The 18144-nt window shown below is 47.2% G+C and overlaps 1 protein-coding gene across 2 annotated transcripts in view; it reads right to left on the bottom strand.

The window, feature by feature from the left end:
• Gmpr (guanosine monophosphate reductase) overlaps positions 1-18144 on the bottom strand; it is a 37920-nt gene that overhangs the window by 8740 nt on the left and 11036 nt on the right. For both annotated transcript variants that reach the window (XM_035442949.1, XM_027410019.2), the window contains 3 exons: positions 15563-15736; positions 7965-8046; positions 5248-5354 (listed from right to left, as the gene is read on the bottom strand). In XM_035442949.1, the coding sequence (XP_035298840.1) occupies positions 5248-5354; positions 7965-8046; positions 15563-15736 (363 nt within the window). The remainder of the gene's footprint in view (positions 1-5247; positions 5355-7964; positions 8047-15562; positions 15737-18144) is intronic.

Here is an 18144-nt window from a genome sequence, read left to right as displayed (position 1 = left end):
CCCCTGATAATGAGATTGATGACTAACTTATATGCCATCCTATAGCCCTCATCCAGCAGCTGGTGGAAGTAGAAACAAATACCCACAGCTAAACATTGAACTAAACTGGAATCCAGTTTCAGAGAAGGAGGAGTGATGAGCAAAGGGGTCCAGACCAGGCTGGTGAAACCCACAGAAACAGCTGACCTGAACAGGGGGGAGCTCTTGGTGCCCAGACTGATAGCTGGGACTGATCCAGACCTCAGGAATGTGGGTGTCAGTGAGGAGACCTCCCTGAGCCAAGACACATGGGGGTGGGCCTAGGCCCTATCCCAAAGGATATGACAGACTCTGAAGACCCCCTATGGAAGGCCTCACCCTCCCTGGGGAGCAGAAAGGGTATGTGATAGATAGGGTTTTAGTTGGGGGGGTAGCAGGGGAGGAGGAGAGGGAGAGGGAACTGGGATTGACATATGAAACAATCTTGTTTCTAATTCAAATAAAAATGGAAAATAAAAAAAAATACTCAGGGGCTGAGGCAATGGCCCAGTTGGTAAAGTGTGTGCCTCCTAATTGTGAGGTCCTGAGTTCGAATACCCCGAATTCATGTAAAAAGCTGGGTGCAACAGCACACACCTACAACCTCAGCATTGCCATAGATGAGGCCTGGAGACAGGAAACTTGCTAGACAGCTAACCTGGCCTGTACGGGAAAGTTCCAGTCAATGAAAGGCGTTGTCTCTAACAAAAGATGGTAAGTGCCTGAGGCTTGTCACTTATAGCTGTCCTCTGAACTTCTATGCACACACCTGTGCCCATACACACATTACAGCTCAGGCCTCTGAAAAAGGCCTGAGAGCAAGCCTAGATTGTTAGTTGGTGTTATCCTTGTAGATCTCCAGATATTTCCCTAGTGCCTGATTTCTCTTTAAATATATTATGCCTCCCTCTATTATGGTATATCTTGCGAGAGCAAGCATGGGATGGGGGGCGCAACACAGGACTCTCAAGTCAAGTGCCTTTCCCTGACCAGGAACTGCTCTGAACTTACTCATGTCCATGTTCAAACTCAAGACTCTAAGGTTGGTATCTTGTAACTGGGTGGAGAAATGAGACTGAGAGAATTTCAGTGGCTCTCCTAGTACCACAGAACTGAAAAACAGTGGCTCTCCTAGTACCATAGAGCTGAAAAACAGTGACTCTCCTAGTACCACACAACTGAGAAACAGTGGCTCTTCTAGGATCACACAACTGAGAAACAATGGCTCTCCTACGACCACACAGCTGTAATAGTGGAGAAATGAGGTTAGGAACAACTTCTTAAGACAGCCTTCCTGATGATACTAATTTTCTTCTTCTTCATATATTTGGCATTTCTAGGTTTTCCTGAGTTAAGCATTATTTTAATGGAGAATTCATCAAGCCTCCTTAGTTTAATTATTCAATGGGTTTGGTTAGGTCTTTCTAAATGGTGACATAATTACACAAAATTAACTGGTGACACCTTGAACTTTGGCTCTACCTGAAGTATCATGAATGGACTGGGGGGTCCTTCTCCCCCACCTCCTCCCATATGGGCCATGACAGAGACACTACTGAAGCCTGGCCTGCTGGTTCCAGCACCTGCTGAACAGACCCCATTTCCTACATGGCTTCCTCCTGCACCTCAGTCACGCAGATACACTAATTCAGTTATGACAGGTGAACTGAGTCAGCTCGAAGGAAAGTGGGCCCTGTGGCAGGATCCCAAACATCCATCTGGTTTGGTCTGATTGGCAGAGGCAGCAACTACTTGAGAAACTCCTTCAGAGAGTGGAAGTGAGGTCAACAGCTTTTCTGAGCCAAGAAATGGGAAACTGACTGGAAGCAGCAAGGTGAAGTGCAGTGAGCAAGAGACACTCTAAACTCAGTTTGGTCTTCTAGTGACACCCTGAGCTCCTCACCCCGTGTGGATGGAAAAGAAAGAATCTCAGCACACAGCTAGGCTGCTAGGTGCACTCTTCACATAGCAACAGTGCTGCAAGTCTGGGCTGTCACCTTGGCTAACCTACACAGAAGTGGCTCCCAGGACTCCAGGCAGAACTAACGAATGAGTCCTAGTCTCCTCTGTAGAAACCAGTGGTTCTCAAGGTCAAGGGCAGGTTGGGGGGGGGGACCTAGGGGATTCCTTGCATTCACCTTCCGAGTTCCTGATTCAGTTGGTCAGGTCTGGGGTGGGACCCAAGACTGGTCTAATAAGCTGTCACTGCCTTGCTAGTCTGGCCATCACATGAGACATAAAGGCCGAGTTAGGCTACCTCTCATGTAATGCTGTGCACACAAGCTGGGGTGACCTCTCTCAGTCACCTGGGAGGTACACTGTCTACCTCATCCTTCCACAATCTTTGGGAAGTTTTAAGTCCTTAGATAGACATAAGGATGGTGTCTGAAGGAGCCTATAGTAAGACCTTGTCCTGGTTAGGGCTCTGTCAACCTGGCAATGGTTGTCAACAAGTGGGTGGAGACCCCACATAGGATGATCTATTAGATATCCTCCACACCATATGGGGGTTTATTTTATTTATTTTTGCACAGTTTCCCCTCCCTCCTCTCCTCTTCTCCATATCATATGTTTATATTACAAATCGTAACAGTAGCAAAATTAGAGTTACGAAGCAGCAGTGAAATAATCTTATGGATGAGGGTCCCACAACACGAGGGGCACAGCAGCAGGAAGGTTGAGAAGCACTGAGCTACACTCATCTGAGAAGAGGGACTCTCAGTTGAGAAAATCTTCATAAGAAAATGTCTTGCAGCACTGTTGCTATGTGAAGAGTGCACCTAGCAGCCTAGCTGTGTGCTAGGCCTGTAGACATGTCTGTATTGCATCTTCTTGATTTTGATGTGGGTGGGCCCACCTCACTGTAGGCGGTGCCGCCCTTGTGCAGGTGGCCCTGGATGGTATGAGAAAGCAGGCTGAGCCAACTATGAGGAGCAAACCAGTGAGCAGCACCCCTCATGGCCTCTGCATCAACTCCTGCCTCCAAGTTCTGCCCTGACTTCCCTCAGGGATGGGCTGTGATGTGGAACATTAAGCTGAAGTAAACCCTTTCCTCGCCAAGTTCCTTTTGCTCTCGGTGTTTTATCGCAGCAGTAGAAAGCTTAAGACAGACCTTACTGACGGGACATAACCTCCACTCAATCGCCAGCAGTGGCCATTCGAGATGTGTATGTGATGCCCTGATGGCAAAGATCACTGCTAATGGAGACTTACAATCACACCTTAGGCTTTGGAACTCTATCCTCCTGATAGGAGATCATCCCTAGCATCGCAAAATTGGAGCAACTGTGACGACCTGACCATGAGACCCTCACAAGATCAGGCCAAGTCCTCTTAGCAGGAAAGAGTGGGGAGGGTCTGATGAGAGTCTGAAAGTCCAGCCTCTCCCACCTTCCTGCCCAGCTGCATGTGGTTTGGGGATTATAAAGGGGGTAGAAGGCCATCTACAGTTGAGACTGTCCCCACATCGTGTCACTCTGTAAGGTGGCCACTCACATCGGGGTGGTACTCTGCAGTGATGCAGCTGTTTCTGACACACACATAGTCCTTAACTCCACAACCATGCTCTAAGTAAGCCCAATAACTGCTGGTTCACAAGCTGGATTTGGGTGGGACCATGTCTTTGTTCTGGCATCTGTGCCTAATCTGGTGTGAACAGATGTTTCACCTCCCCTGGAAAAGTCACACAACGGGGCTAACCTCAGAAAGAATTAATTCATTATATAGTCCAGAAATGCGTGTATATAAACACAAGTGTCTTGGAGACATTCTCACAGCTAGCTCCTGAAAGGAACTTGGAGAACCGTGGGCAGATGAGAGCCTGGTATTCCTGGGTGGCCGCAGCTACATGAAATGCCCTTGCTCTCAAATGCAGACTCACAGTGCCATCACAGTCTTACATGCTACTTCCATCAATGTGTGCCCCACAGAGATTCTGGACTCTACCGCTTGAGAATAACAAGGAACAACTGGACACATCATCTACCCATCCATCTGCTCATCCATCCATCTCAGCGACGCAAGCAGGTGCCATGGTCCACCACAGTGAGTCACTCACACCACATGACTATTGCCAGTGGTCTACATGGTGGCTCCATGAATGATGTGGAGTAGGACACAGGGAAAGGACCCACTGCACCTTGTCATTCAATCACTCAATCCTTAGTGTCGCTTGATGGCTGATGATGCTGGCATCATCATCATTCCAGGAGTTTCTGTCAGAATACTGGTGCCATGCTCAACTCCTTCACTCCCACGCCTTAACTGATACTGCCCTCAACAAGTGACAGGTGAGGAGGAAGCATCCGACTCCCTCCTCCTGTCAGAGGCCCCTGCCTCAAGGTCTGCAGGGCACCTCTCACCTGTGCATCCCCCTGCTTCCTCATCCATTTATAATGATCCAAGACTAATTGGCTCTTTAGAGGCCAGGTCTCCAACCCATGAACCCTTGGTGCCTGTCATGTACCCCCAAAATCAACATGAACCCACAAATCCAAAGTGAATTTTTTCCTCAGTAGCCCTTCTTATAAACCAGCCCATGGGGCAGAAGCAGACTCTTCCTCATTTACCAGTCACACATATACCAACTCTACTGCCAAGACTTAATTCCACTCCCGAAACACCCTTTGGGTTGGAGTATGGCTCTGCAGACTTGCTGCCTACCCCTTAGTGGATGGCACAGTTACCTCCCATCTGAGCCACATCTCCCAGGCTAGATTTCCTCCTAGCCTGTTCCTTCCCAATCCTTCCCAAAGAAGCCCTCCTCACATTGCCCTGCACTGGCATCTTTAATGGCTTCCCGCTGCACTTGGAAGAAAACCCCAGTTTTTCACATGTCCCCCAGAGCTCGTGCCCACAGTTGTCCTGAAATTCATCTGTGTGACACATTCTTCTACCTCTTCTCAGCTCACTACTCCAAAACTGTCTTTGAGGGCTTTTTTAATGACCTTTTCTCTAGTTTCAACAATGTTCTACAGCTCCCTTCTATCATTTCATCTGGGACAAACCTTCCATATCGCTTCCCAGAGCATTTCCCAACTGCTGAATCTGAGATATGATGGCCTGTGTCAGCCCTGCCCAAGTTCATAGACATCCAAATCCCTAGTACCTATAGAATGTGACAGTATTTGGAACTAGAGTCTTTGAAGGCAGCATGGCCCCTCATGGCCAGGGCCATGGTCACGATCTCCTCACGGTCCCCAGAGGCTCCCAGATCTTCCTAATACTCACAGAGATGATGTGCCCCTTGAGGCCATGGGCAGAGTCAGCACACTCTATTACGGCACTCAGCTGCGGGTAGCCCACTCCTGTCTTGGTTCGGGTGGTACACACAGAACCTGTGCAGGAGGAGAGGTGGATTCAGGGAGGGTTCTGCATGAGTAGAACACAACATACAATGATACCCCTTCACCATCATGTGGCCCTGCCCCGGTGAGGAGGTGTCATTTCCCCAACGGTGGCCATATGCTTGCAGGATAAGTGCTGGCTGGTCAGTGACACGGTCTCACTACACACTATACCACTGGCTACATGTGCCCCTCAAGTCTTCACCATCCTCATCAGCAAACGTCCTAGACATCTCCCACACAACCCCCATTGCCCCTCCCCATGTGATGTCTGCTCCCCTGCAAAGGTTGAACACAGGCTCCAGCTTCGTCTCTCCCCTCATCCATCCCTCACTCTTTGACATATGCAGACTCCACTCCCAGGGACCACTGGGAACCCTCCCAGACTTCTCCAGGCTTCTTCACCTTCAACTTTTGTCAAGTTACTAAACTCTCCCTACCTCACTGCCCAGCCCAGGAGACTAGCAAACCAACATCTACCTGGTATGCTTGTAATGGAATACATTTGCATTAGGGAGCAGAAGGGCTCGTCCCTGGGCCTGACCTTTACAAACCCCTGGGATGAGGAAGCTACATAACTGTATTTCTATTATTCAACTCTGGGCCGAACATAACATAGCTTCTATCTTTCTTCATTCCATGCTATACGTCCTACCCCATCTCCGAGGCCTGAGTCCCCACTCGGCCTAGACCTGAGGTCAGCTTGGCTTTCAGTATTCATGCCAACACATGGATATCTTTCACTCTTGCCTCTTCCTGAACCAATGTCCCCCTCAGTCCTGGTTGTGTTCTCTCAGGTCCAGGGGAGCACCAGTGTCCTGATCCTATGTCCCCTGTTCCCACTTCTAATCCCATCTTATCCCCAAAGCAAGTGAGTCCCAACCTCCAAGCCCCGCCTGCCTTCCCTCTTATGGCCCCCTTTCCTTGTGCACTTACCACCAAATTTTCAGCCCGTTTCTTCCCACCTCTGGGCTTCTCTGTACTCTGAATTTTTCTCTTGCTCCCTTCCCCTTGCCTCCTCTCCCCTCCTCTCTTCTCTTCTCTCTCTCCCCTCCACCACTCACCTAACATTCCCTACTGTCCAGCTAACCCTTCCTCATTTTGGGGGCTTCATCTGAAACGTCCCTGCTCCAGGGCAGCCATGCATCACATTGCCTTTTGAGGAGGCTGCTTCAGTTATTATTTGTGCAGGGGTGCTGGGGACTGTTTTCTCTGCTGGATAGTAAGCTGTGCAGATTTCACCCTCTCGTCTAACCTGACACTGAGAATGAGCCTCGTGCATAAGAGAGCACTATAAATAGCATGGAAAGAATGCAGAACTCAAGCATGAGTGAGTCACCACAACACTCCTGCCCCGCCACTCACTCACCTCCTCCTGCATGCCTTGTGGGGTCTCTGTGTGTTGCTGTAGGGACAGACCAGGTCCTGTGTATATTGCTCAGAAAGTTATGATCTGCCTAAGTGGCTGGCAATGAGGAAAACCACAGGATGACAGCCGAGCTTGAAGTCTCCCTGCAGGTTAAAAGCCTGCATGCTTTCTGAGCAGACAGGGCCATTTTTCAATATATGCACTAACACATGCTGGATCGCAAGCACAAGGCGTCCTCTTCCTATGCAAGCACTTATGCTTCCTGTCTGCTTCCTTTTTTAAGACTGTCTTTTTGGGGTAGATGGTGGTTGTTTTTTAGTGTGTGTGTGTGTGTGTGTGTGTGTGTGTATGTGTGTGTGTAACTGCTGGTATTTTTAGTCCCAGATAAAGTGTCTATTTTCTTTCTTTCCTCCTCTCCAATGCTAGTGTCTGGGGGGATAATGGATGACCAGGGCAGAATTTTAAAACGTGGCAGTGAGAATGCCTGCTTGGATATGGAAAACAATATGGGAAGGTAAACACCAGCCAGCCCCAATAAGAAACAGCAATTCACAGGTCAAGGCTGGGACAACTCTACCGATTGCCTCATTCAAGAGGCCTGTGTGTGACCCTAGTGTCTAAAAGGGGGATTCCTATCAGGTGGCTAACTGCCTGGGCCACAGGTCATGTTCAGCTTGGCCACTTAGTCACAAGTCTATCTACAATGTTTCGGGTCCCTCAAACACTCACCGGAGCCTACTCATTCTTCCTCACTAACTGTCCTCACCTACTCATTCTTCGTCACTAACTATCCTCATGTACTCCCTGCCCCGACCTTCCTCTTCAAGGCACGTGATCACATCAGTGATCTCTAAGCCTGCCCTTCCACATTAACATCCTAAGCAAGGCCTCAAAACTCAACTACATGCCTGTAACTGGACTTTCATAAGTCCGCCAGATCCCGAATAATGACACGGGACTTTTTATTAAATATGAGGTAAATCAGAGCCATATCTTCACAGTGTACAAAAGGATTATCCCACAACACATGCCTGCTCCTGTAGAAGGTGACTGGGGACATCATAGAGCTGCTCAGTGACATGGCTTCATAGAGAAGCTCAGTGATCTTCCAGAGAATGTGCACTGAATCCCTGGGTGAGTCTTTCATGGTTCCCATGTAGCTATCTCCAGGAACCCCAAGCCCCGGCCCCCTGCTCCCCATCGACAGTCGTGCTGTGGTCCATAGGTCTTACCTGGTCCAACTCCCACTTTGATGATATCTGCTCCAGAGAGGATGAGCTCTTCCACCATCTCTCCTGTCACCACATTTCCTGCCTGTGACAGGAAGAACACAGCTCTCCATCACAGGGAAGGACTCTGGGGATGGGGTATAGGGGGTCATGGGGTGGCCAGTGGGGAGCCCTACTTCTCAACCCAAATGTATGTATGTACTGAAGCTACCAGGGTTCCAGGAGACAAAAAGAAAACACTACATCCAATTTTGAAGCTAACGTAACCAGTGTGTTCCTGGCTTTCTCTTCTACTAAATTCCAACACGGAAGCTGATACCAGGAGATGGCTTTTGGGGAAGTCCCCTGGGTGAACTAATGGCATGCAAAGTTACAGAAATGTGGAATTTTTAGAAAAATAGGAAATCTGAGAGTGTCTAGGTCAGGCTTGTGTAACATCTCAACATTCGTCAGTTAGAAACAAAATCATCTAGGGAACCCCAAATCCATAAGCAATGAAGCATACACAGTCAGATGACCAAAACCCTCAGCAATGGGCATAAGCTACTTTGGCGTCTGGGAAAGCACTGGAGAATCGCTATAGAACCCAGAAAGCCACAGTTGGAAAACACCAGAGTATCTGGCCCCAGGGCTGGGGTTCCCACCTTGGTACAAAAGGGCGGGCAGGCCCTGATGGGACATATGCCACTGGCACAGGCTTTGTCTACAAATGGAGTGAAGCTTCGGTCCTAAGAATAGCCCTGCAAGCCAGGAAGTGGCGGAATCCAACAACCACACAAATGCATCTGCCCTGGAAATAGTACGAGCTCTCTGACTGCAGGAGCTTGAGAGAGCAAAAATAGGCCTTTTTATTACAACTCACTGCCCCCATAGAGTCTTCAGCTGGTACTCAGGATCCTTGGCAACACTCCCTGGCTGGGTTCTCACAACCGTGCAAAGTCACATTTTACAAAATGCAGCCTTACTCATTGTACTCCCACCAAAGCCCAAGTGTCCTTTCGCTGAATTAATTCCCCGAGGGAAATTTTCTTTTTTTAACTTCTACAAAATAACTTGAACTTCATAGAAAAGGGTTGTTAGAAAGAGGTGATGAGGCCAGCTTGAAGCTACTTGAAGATAAGTACCAGCTGCCAACAGAAAATGATGACAGATGTCACAGATGGAGGACTGGAGTTGGGTTAAAGGTAAAGCTGTATTCCTGTAAATTCAGCCGGGGGAGGGGGGGTGTAAAGGCAAAGTTAGAGCCGTCTATATAAAAATGAAATACATTCGAGTAGATGATACAACCAGAAAATAGCCAGCTAGAGAAAAGCATGCTCAGCTATGACAAAGGGTGACTAACTAGAACATATGGAGAACTCAAGCTCCATAAGGAAAAAAATGTAACAAAAACAAAAAGAGGGAGACATGGCTAATATATGCAGGGAGTATATCCAGCTTCAGTAATAATCAAAATTAACACGCCAGTGTGAGTCTACTTTTTATTTCTCAAATCATCAGTGGCTAGTAACACTAAATACTAAGAAGAAAATGTCAGATGAACTCTTGGTGGGATGTCTTTTCTAGCACAAGATTTCCTGGAAAGAAATTGGAACCTCCAAAGTGTGCATGTCCCTTGTTCCATGTGAACTATCTCCCAGTGAAACTATCAAAAGCACCCGGCCAAAGACTTAGCCACAAAGATGTGTCATTCGCAAAGTGAAAAACTGTTCGTTTCTCCAGCAGGAATGGTTCTGCTGGAAGCCACGAGGACACAATTCATTCAAAAAGGGACAAGACCAAATCAGAAACAAAGATAACCATCAGGCTTTGGTGTGAAGTTTCCAGTTCTACATAGGTGGCTCCTTGGACACAGGAGTTAGGTCTGCGTGTAGGGAGGGGCTGGCCAGGGGTGATTAAGTGGGGGTGCTTTATGTTAGTATAAAGTGCATTGTGTAGGGAGTGGATACAGGCTTGAGAGTGTGATAGCCCATGGAAGCATGATAGGCCCTGTCACTGTGGTAGTTTATGCCTGTTCACTTCTGGGACAGCCATGACAAAGCAAAAACTATGTACCCTGATCTGAGGCACCGAGGCAGGCAGGAAGCAGTTCCTGCTAGGCAACCCCACTATCGCAGTGTCATGGCTTATGTCTGAAATATCCCCAAAGCTCACGGGCAAATGCTAGGTCCACAGTGCCGTAGTATTGGCAGGTGGGACTTGGGGAATTGAAGATGCTGCATCAATAGGTGCACCCATTGATGAATTCTAACCTCTTGGGAGAGGTGGGAACTTCAGGAGACCAGGGGCCCAGCTGGAGGAAGTGGGTGCTGGGGGTGTGTGTCTTATCCCTAGCACCTTTGTCTCCAAATCGCTGCTTCCTATGAGGTACATGGTTTTTCTCCACCAAATATACCCTCTCATGATGTCCACCTCAACACAGACCCAGAAACTACAGAGCTATGTGAACATGACCACAATTTCTGAAACCTGAAGCCAAAACAAACCTTACTGTTTCTCAGGTTTTTGTCAGAAAGCTGACTAATAGACCCAGGGACAACATCTAGCTTCAAGGCCCTAGTCAAAAAAATGAAATGATTCCTGACATGGTGGCACATGCCCGTCATCCAAGCAACATGGCAAGTTGAGGCAGTGGGATCACAAATTTAAGGCCAGTGTAGACAACTCAGTGAGGCCCTGTCTCTAAATTTAAAATAAAATAAATAAATAAATAAAAGATGGCTGGGAGTGCAGCTTAGTAGATCCTTCATCTAGTATGTTTAAAGCCAGGGTGCAGGGGGCAGGCGGGGACAGAATAAAAAAACAGCTCTGGGCATGTGAACCTATGAGGGTTCAGTGCCCAGTAACAAAACCAAAATCAAAACAGAAAAAAAAAAAAAAAGAGAGAGGAAAAGATAATAGACATGCCAAGTCTGTATTACTCCATTTAAGAGCATCTAGAATGTTCAGCAGGAAAATAGTCGGGAATAGTTAACCCTTCTCTCAGGCAGCATCTCTGCCTTCCCTTCCCCAGCTGGCCACAGGTGGACATCAAGGCCAGGCAGCAGGGAGCCCAGAGGAGCCTGATGCAGCGGCCAGGAATCGCAGCGATTCTAAAAGCACTCAGCATTCACCCTGTACCCTTCAGCTCAAGAACACTGGGTAAATACTAATTCCTGCCCACAGTGCCTCTGAGAGCCAGAGAGGAGAAATTAACATTTTCAAAACCACCCAGAACCAAAGGCATGAGCGTCCAGCTGGAGGTTTCTGAATGAACCACGGATTCCAGGGGTCAGCGCAGGTGCAGGCGGTGGTGAATGGCTGACGGATAAACATCTACCTTGCCAAAGTCTTCAGTTCATTGCTGGAGAAACCAACCAGGACAACGAAACACCTCCAGGCAAGCCAGCAGGCACTGCAGAGGCCCTCCCTGCTTGAGGTTGCCTGGGGGCTTGTGGGAAGTCACCATCCGCCTCTTCTGCCAAGCTCCCTCTTGGCAACCCCTGACTCTGCACTTGTTACACACACTTTCTGCCCCCCCCCCTTCCTGTACTGCCCGATCTCCTCTGGCCTTTGTTCTTGAGCATGGCACGCAATCCACCTCAGTTTGCAAACAGGCCAAGCGTGGCCCTCACCACCAGCCAGCCATTTCAAGCTTGCTTGCAACATCTTGAGAAGTGAGTTGTGCCTGTCTTTATTTTTGGGTGTTCTATGTGTGTATGTGAAACACACATGTGTGTGCCTAAGTATGGAGGCCAGAGGTCAACCTCATGACACCATCCACTTTATGTTTTGTGATGGGGCCTCTCCCTTTTTACCCGATGCTCTCCCATTCAGTTAGGCTGGCTTACCAGTGAGCTCCAGGGACTCACCTGCCTCTTCCTTCCCGGCACTGAGATTTCATATGCCCCTTTTTGTTTTCATTATTTACATAGGTTCTGGGAACCAAACCAGGTTGTCATGCTTGCATGGCAAGCACCTTACCAACGGAGCTATGTCCCCACCCCTGCTATTACTTCTTAAAACAATTCCACTGCCCAGGTCCCGTCTCTCTTCTGTGACTCACTGTTCAGAGCTTTCAATGGAACTTACTACCTAAAAGCAATTGAGCAACTATTGGGGTACACCATATGAATTTTAAAAAAGCATCCTATGTAACTCCCACAATTAATCTCTATTACTTAGTGTCTTCAAACTCCTTTCCCAAGCAAGGAACATGAGAGTCAAAAAGTCCCCATAGGGCTCAGATCATGAGCCTACAGACTTCAGGAATGTTGTGGTCTGAATGTCTGTGTCCTCTCAAACTTTATACCCTGAAACCTAAACCCCAGGGCACTAAGATGGAGTGATGTGGCCTTCAAGAGGGGACTCTCATGAATGGGATTTCTGCTCCTTAGAGAGGACTGAGGGAGCATGTGTGGACCTTTCTGCAATTTAAGATCATACCTACAGGTCACCTATTAAGGAACAGTATCACTAGACAGTGGGCAGACCTTGGTCTTGGGTGTCCAGTAAGTTTCCACTGTTTGTAAGTCACCCAGTGTATGGAATTTTGACAGCAGCCTGAAGGGAGACAGACAGGGCACTGAGTTGGTGAGTTTAATGGTGCTACAACTAGCTACTAAGTGGAGGCAGAGAAAAGAGTACGAAAGGCTTCTGGGAAGTAGGAATGGCCTTCAGTCTTGGCAACCACAAACACAGCTGAGAAAACAGCAGCAAGGACCTCAGATATACCAGGGGGCAAAAGATGACACAAATACAGACAGGATGACCACTCACATAACACTCACAACACCAGGCCAACCCAAATGGTGTTGTTTAGGAATGTGTGAGTGTCAACACCAGACAGCTGCCAAGTGGGAAGCAGTAACTAGGAGAAAAGCTGAGGTGAGGAGTGGGGGCGTGGGGGTGGGGGCTCAGGATGTAGGGTCACTGAAGTGAGGCTTGTAACTCCCTAATAAACATCTGTTTATACACTTTTCATAATTTATAAAGTTACCAAAGATGTGAGGCAGAACCACTAAGCCACCTCCTTAAGCTGCCATCATTTCCCATGAATCCTTTGTAAGCAACCTGCATGCCATGAGGGCGGGAAATGGAAACAGCCTCTCAGCTGTTAATCCTCCAGTTTCCAGAGCAACTAAAACAGAGTAGATCCCACCCCTCCAGACTCTGCCAAAGCCCTGCAGACACCTCCAGAACCACAGACCCCTGCAGAACACAGACCCCTGCAGAATCCCCAGACCCCTGCAGACACCCCCAGGCCCCTGCAGACACCCCCAGATCACAGCAGCCTTGGGCTCTTCTTTCTGTTTCATGGAGTCCATGAAGGCACAGTATCCCCAACAAATACAAGTTGCTACATGCCTGACTTGGGTCAGAGAAGTTAAACTTAATGTCAAGTGCTATTCACAGTCACCATATCCCAGTCAGGGACCAGGGCTTCTGTTCTTCTGGAGTTCTAGATTTCCCTTCCCTCTTTTCAGTGGTCTGGAAGAAAGTTACCACAAAGGCTACTGACAGGGGTGCCAGGCGAGGCCTGGAACTAGGTGTACATGAGTGGTATGGGACACAGGAAGGGATAGCAGTTCACTATGCTCAGGTGCAAGTCCAAAGTCAGCCTCCCCAACTAGAAACAAAGGCACTGTACCTTTCACCTCATACTGCCCAGTAGCAGGTAAACAAGGACAAGGGGGTGTGACCAAGTCTAAATGGGCAGCATAATGGATGGGCTTCCTCGCAAAAGCAGTTTTGTTAAGTTAATGTGGCATTATGATAATCCCCAAACCTAAGAACAAATCAAAGTTGGGTTGTTTTTTTTTTTATTTACTTTTATATGCATTGGTGCTTTGCCTGCAGGTAAGCCTATGTGAGAGACAGATCTTGGAGTTATAGACAGCATTGAGTTGCATATGGGTGCTGGGATTTGAACCCAGGTCCTCTGGAAGAGTAGTCAGTGACCTTAACCACTGAGCCATCTCTCCAGCTTCTGGTCTGTAGTAAATGTGGGATACGTGTTCCTAGTCTTTACCCAGATGTTGGAAACATGAGCAGGAACTGGCATCTCCCTAAAACATGCCTAGTACTTACGTGCACGTAGGAGAAAGCTAAACTCTTACACTCACCCACAACAAACACATGGTGTCCTCCCAGGCACTAAGGAATTCCAAGCAGTGTGTCCTACAGTTTAATTCAGTTCAGATGGTACCTAGAGATAGTGTCAGATCCCACAGATCTGAGCTCAGTCCTACCCCAGAGCAGTAGGCTACCCACAGCTCCTAGCTATCTGGGTTTTAAATCCAAGGTTCGATGCCCGCCTTCTCAGGACATTTGCTGGAGTGGTTCACAGACTCAAACATTCACAGTGGCTGGCTTACTAGTTCAGCAAAGGCTGTGGAGGATGTAGAGAAGTCAGGTGAAGATCTCTCAAGGGAAGATAAGACCCTAAAGGAGCTGTCAGGAAATCCCTTCAAAGACTCAACAGAGAAAGACGCACCTGGCAGCTTTATCATTAGGAAGTCTATCTCAGGAAGTGCAGGCATGGGCATGGGACGAAGGGGCTCCCTAAGGGGTTTGGATGTTGAAGACCCAGTTCTTAGCTGAAGGTGCTGCTGAGAGGTGCCTGGATCAAGAGGGTACCGAGTTCACTGGTGAATTAATCCATTGATGAGCTCATAGGGAAGCAGGCTACATGAAGAACTAAGTGAGACCACAATGAAGAAAGTATGTCGATAAGGGCATGTCTTTAAAGGAGAATGCCTTGACCCTGACCCATTTTTCTTCCCTTGAGATGATTTCTGTATTACTTAATTTTCTGTTGCTGTGATAAAATACCACGACCATAAGCAACTTAGCAAAGAAAGGTCCCTAAAGAGAAGACTGAACTGCACTAGCAGAAACGATGCCTTTGTGCCAACTTCCGTGGGGGAAATGTGAGGCAAACGGGTCTGAGAACACAGAGGTGCAGGGCTGAATCACGCCCTGGATATGTCTCAGCTGGACAAGTAAAGTTAAGACCAGTAAAGATGGGTATACATATTGAGTTTTTCCCAAAAGCCCAACAGAAACTAGTGATTGCCACCTGCTTTTAGCCAGTTCACCCTGAGAGAAATCAACATAGCTTTAGTGAGTTATGAAGGTGCCAACTGTTGGGAAAATTCAGAAAACGGAGGGGGAAAAAAATCACAAAACAAAGGTCTTAGATATAATGCCAACTCAATGAACCTATCATCATTAATCAACTTTCATAAAATGATTATGTCGAAGGGGCTGACCCTAGTGGCACAGCTGTCTGCTGATAAGCATGGGTGGGGTGGAGGTCAACATGTTGAACTGAAAGCCTGGAGTTTTTGATTTTTAAAATAGATACTCTGTTAAGGGGTGATGGGGATTCCCCACTCTATTTTTTTTTTTACAGGTCTCATCTGTAACAGACAATAGATGCCATTTACCAAAAATAAAGGGCCAGCATCCATGATATTGATCAAGATTGTATTCATTCTTCAAAGAAAAGCTAGTTCTTCAGATCTTCCCTTTCCTGGGGATTCGAAACTACTCTTGCCACAAAAGCTATGGAAAGGCACAGGCCCCACCCCATCTTGAGAGCATCCTATCATACCTACCATGATGGTGTGTTCAGGAAATTTGGATCGGACCAGTTTCACGAATTCCACAAAATGTTCCGAATACCCATTGGCCACATCCAGGCAGATGAACTTCACCTGTGGCACGGCTTCCAAGATGTGGCTCATCTTCTCCAGATCATTCTGCCCACTGCCCGAACTCACGGCTACATGCTGTGGCCAAGTGAAGCATAGAAGATAGCTATGAACAGCAGTATTCAAAGGAAGACCCTCCCTCCATCCAGCACCCCTCTGAGGTCTACCCTGAGCAAGCACAGAGGCTCTGTTTAAGGGACAAACAACAACAGAGGTAAAGAAGACAGGCTCCTTCCATTTTTGACCTAAACTTTTGTTTTCTTTCCCATGCTTAACTTACACCCATCCTTGAACCCGGGACTCAACAACAAAACTTTACAGTAAACATATTCTGAAATACTCAAGACCTTGTCCTCGGCTTCTACTCAGTTTTCTCAAGCTTGTTGTGTAGAACTTTGTGCTGTGCAGCTACTGATGCAAATGTGTGCTAGGGGGAAACTCAAAGAAGGGCGCCACGGAAAGTTCCAGAAAGAACGAGTGAGAGCAACCACCATTTACAGGTTAAGGAAATACGTGGCTGGGATGTGTCTCAGCTGGAAGAGCACAAGGTCTTTCTCTTCTACGTACTAAGCTCAAGGCCAGTCTGAGCTACACCACACCCTGTGTGATTGTTAGTATTGCCAACTTGAGAGATTCTAGAATGACCTGGGAGACAGGTCTCTTGGGCATGCCTTTGTGAGATCGCCGAGATTGCATTGATTGAGAAGGGGAAACCCATGGCACCATTCCTTTGCTAGGATCCTGGGATATTTGTAAATGGAGAAAGAGAGCTGAGCAGCAGCAGGCATTCATCACCCTAGGCGTCCTGATTGTGCATACATGTGACCCAATGCTCCCAGCTCCTGACACCTCAACCTCACTACCATGACACTCTGTACCCTTGAACTATGAACCAGAGTAAATGTGCCCTTGAGTTGCTTTTGTCAGAGTGTGTCATCACAGAAACAGAGGTGGGAAACTAAAACATACTGTCTTAAAATAAAAATAAAACCATGGGCTGGAGAGAAGGTTCAGGGGTTAAGAGTGCTTATGGCCCTTACAGAGGACCTAGGTTGGGTCCCCAGCACCCACACAAAGGCTTACAACCATATGTAACTCCAGTTCCAGAGGATCCAGCATTTTCCTCTGGCCTCTGTTGGTCCTAGGCATACATATAATGCACACAGATAACAGGTAAGCAAACACACACAGATAAAAATAAGTCTTTTTTTAAAAAAAACTACACCCAGGTTGATGTGGGATTTTTGTTGTTTTGTTGTTATTAAGCAATAGGATACAATAATTAGCTACACAGCATTTGTATTGTATGGGACATGATAAGTCATATAGAAATGATTTAAATCTATAGGAGGATATGTGTAAGTTATATGTAGATTTATCTACAGAACCTGAATGACCAAGGACTTTGGCATATGCAAGGTATATGCAGAGACACTCTGAACAATATAGCGAAAAGGAAAGACTTTATATTGAGTCGGAATTATTTTATCTCAAGTCAACTTTTTTATAGTGGAAGTCCACACCTAATTAAATCATAGTGACAGCAGCAGCAGCAGCAGCCATGCCAGCACCCAAAATCATTATCTCATCATAAATGGTCTGCCCACAAAGAGGCAAGCACAGACCTCACTGCTGGATTTGGCTTAGAACCAGCAGATATATATACTGGATGGAAACTCAGTCATGCTATGGGAGAGCTTAGAGATACCAATTTTAAATGCCCATTTACTTAATGAAGCAGGGCTACTGAGGCATAGCAACACAGCATGGAAGTCACCTATACTGGCTAATTTTATGTCAACTTGAGACAGGCTACAGTCATTTTGGAAGCAAGAATCTCAATTGAGAAAATGTTCCCACCAGACTGGCCTATGGGCAAGCCTGTGGTACAGTTTCTTGATTGATAATTGAAGTGAGAGGGCCCAGATCACTATAGGCAGTGCCACTGCTGGGCTGGTGGTCCTGGGTGGTAGAAGAAAGTAGGCCAGGCAAACTCTAAGCCAGTAAGCAGTACTCTTCCGTGGCCTCTGCTCAGTTCCTGCCGGTCCCCAGTTCCTGCACGGACTTCCCTGAGTGATGGACTACACAATGCACATTCTGTAAGAGGAAATAAAGCCGTTCCTCCCCAGGATGCTTTAGGTCACGGTGCTTCATCGAAGCAACAGAAGCCTTAAACTACGACCCCACCTTAAGTACACAATGATTTTAAGCATATTTAGTCATGCCATTATCACAGAACAATTTCCTGATTCCCAGAAGGACTTTTATTTATTTATTTATTTATTTATTTATTTATTTACTTACTTACTTATTTTTTGACAGCACTGAGAACTGAATCTAGGGTGTTACACACTTTTTAATCCTCACAGGTAAATCCTGGCTGAGCTACATCTCAAGTTTCTTTTACCTTTTTATTTCGGAGACAGGGTCTTACTAAGCTGCCCAGGCTGCCCTCCATCTTGAGTTTCTCCCTCCTCAGCCTCTTC

This window comes from Cricetulus griseus, chromosome 3 (assembly GCF_003668045.3).
Source record: "Cricetulus griseus strain 17A/GY chromosome 3, alternate assembly CriGri-PICRH-1.0, whole genome shotgun sequence".
NCBI lineage: Eukaryota > Metazoa > Chordata > Mammalia > Rodentia > Cricetidae > Cricetulus > Cricetulus griseus.
This window is presented reverse-complemented; position numbering and strand designations above follow the sequence as displayed.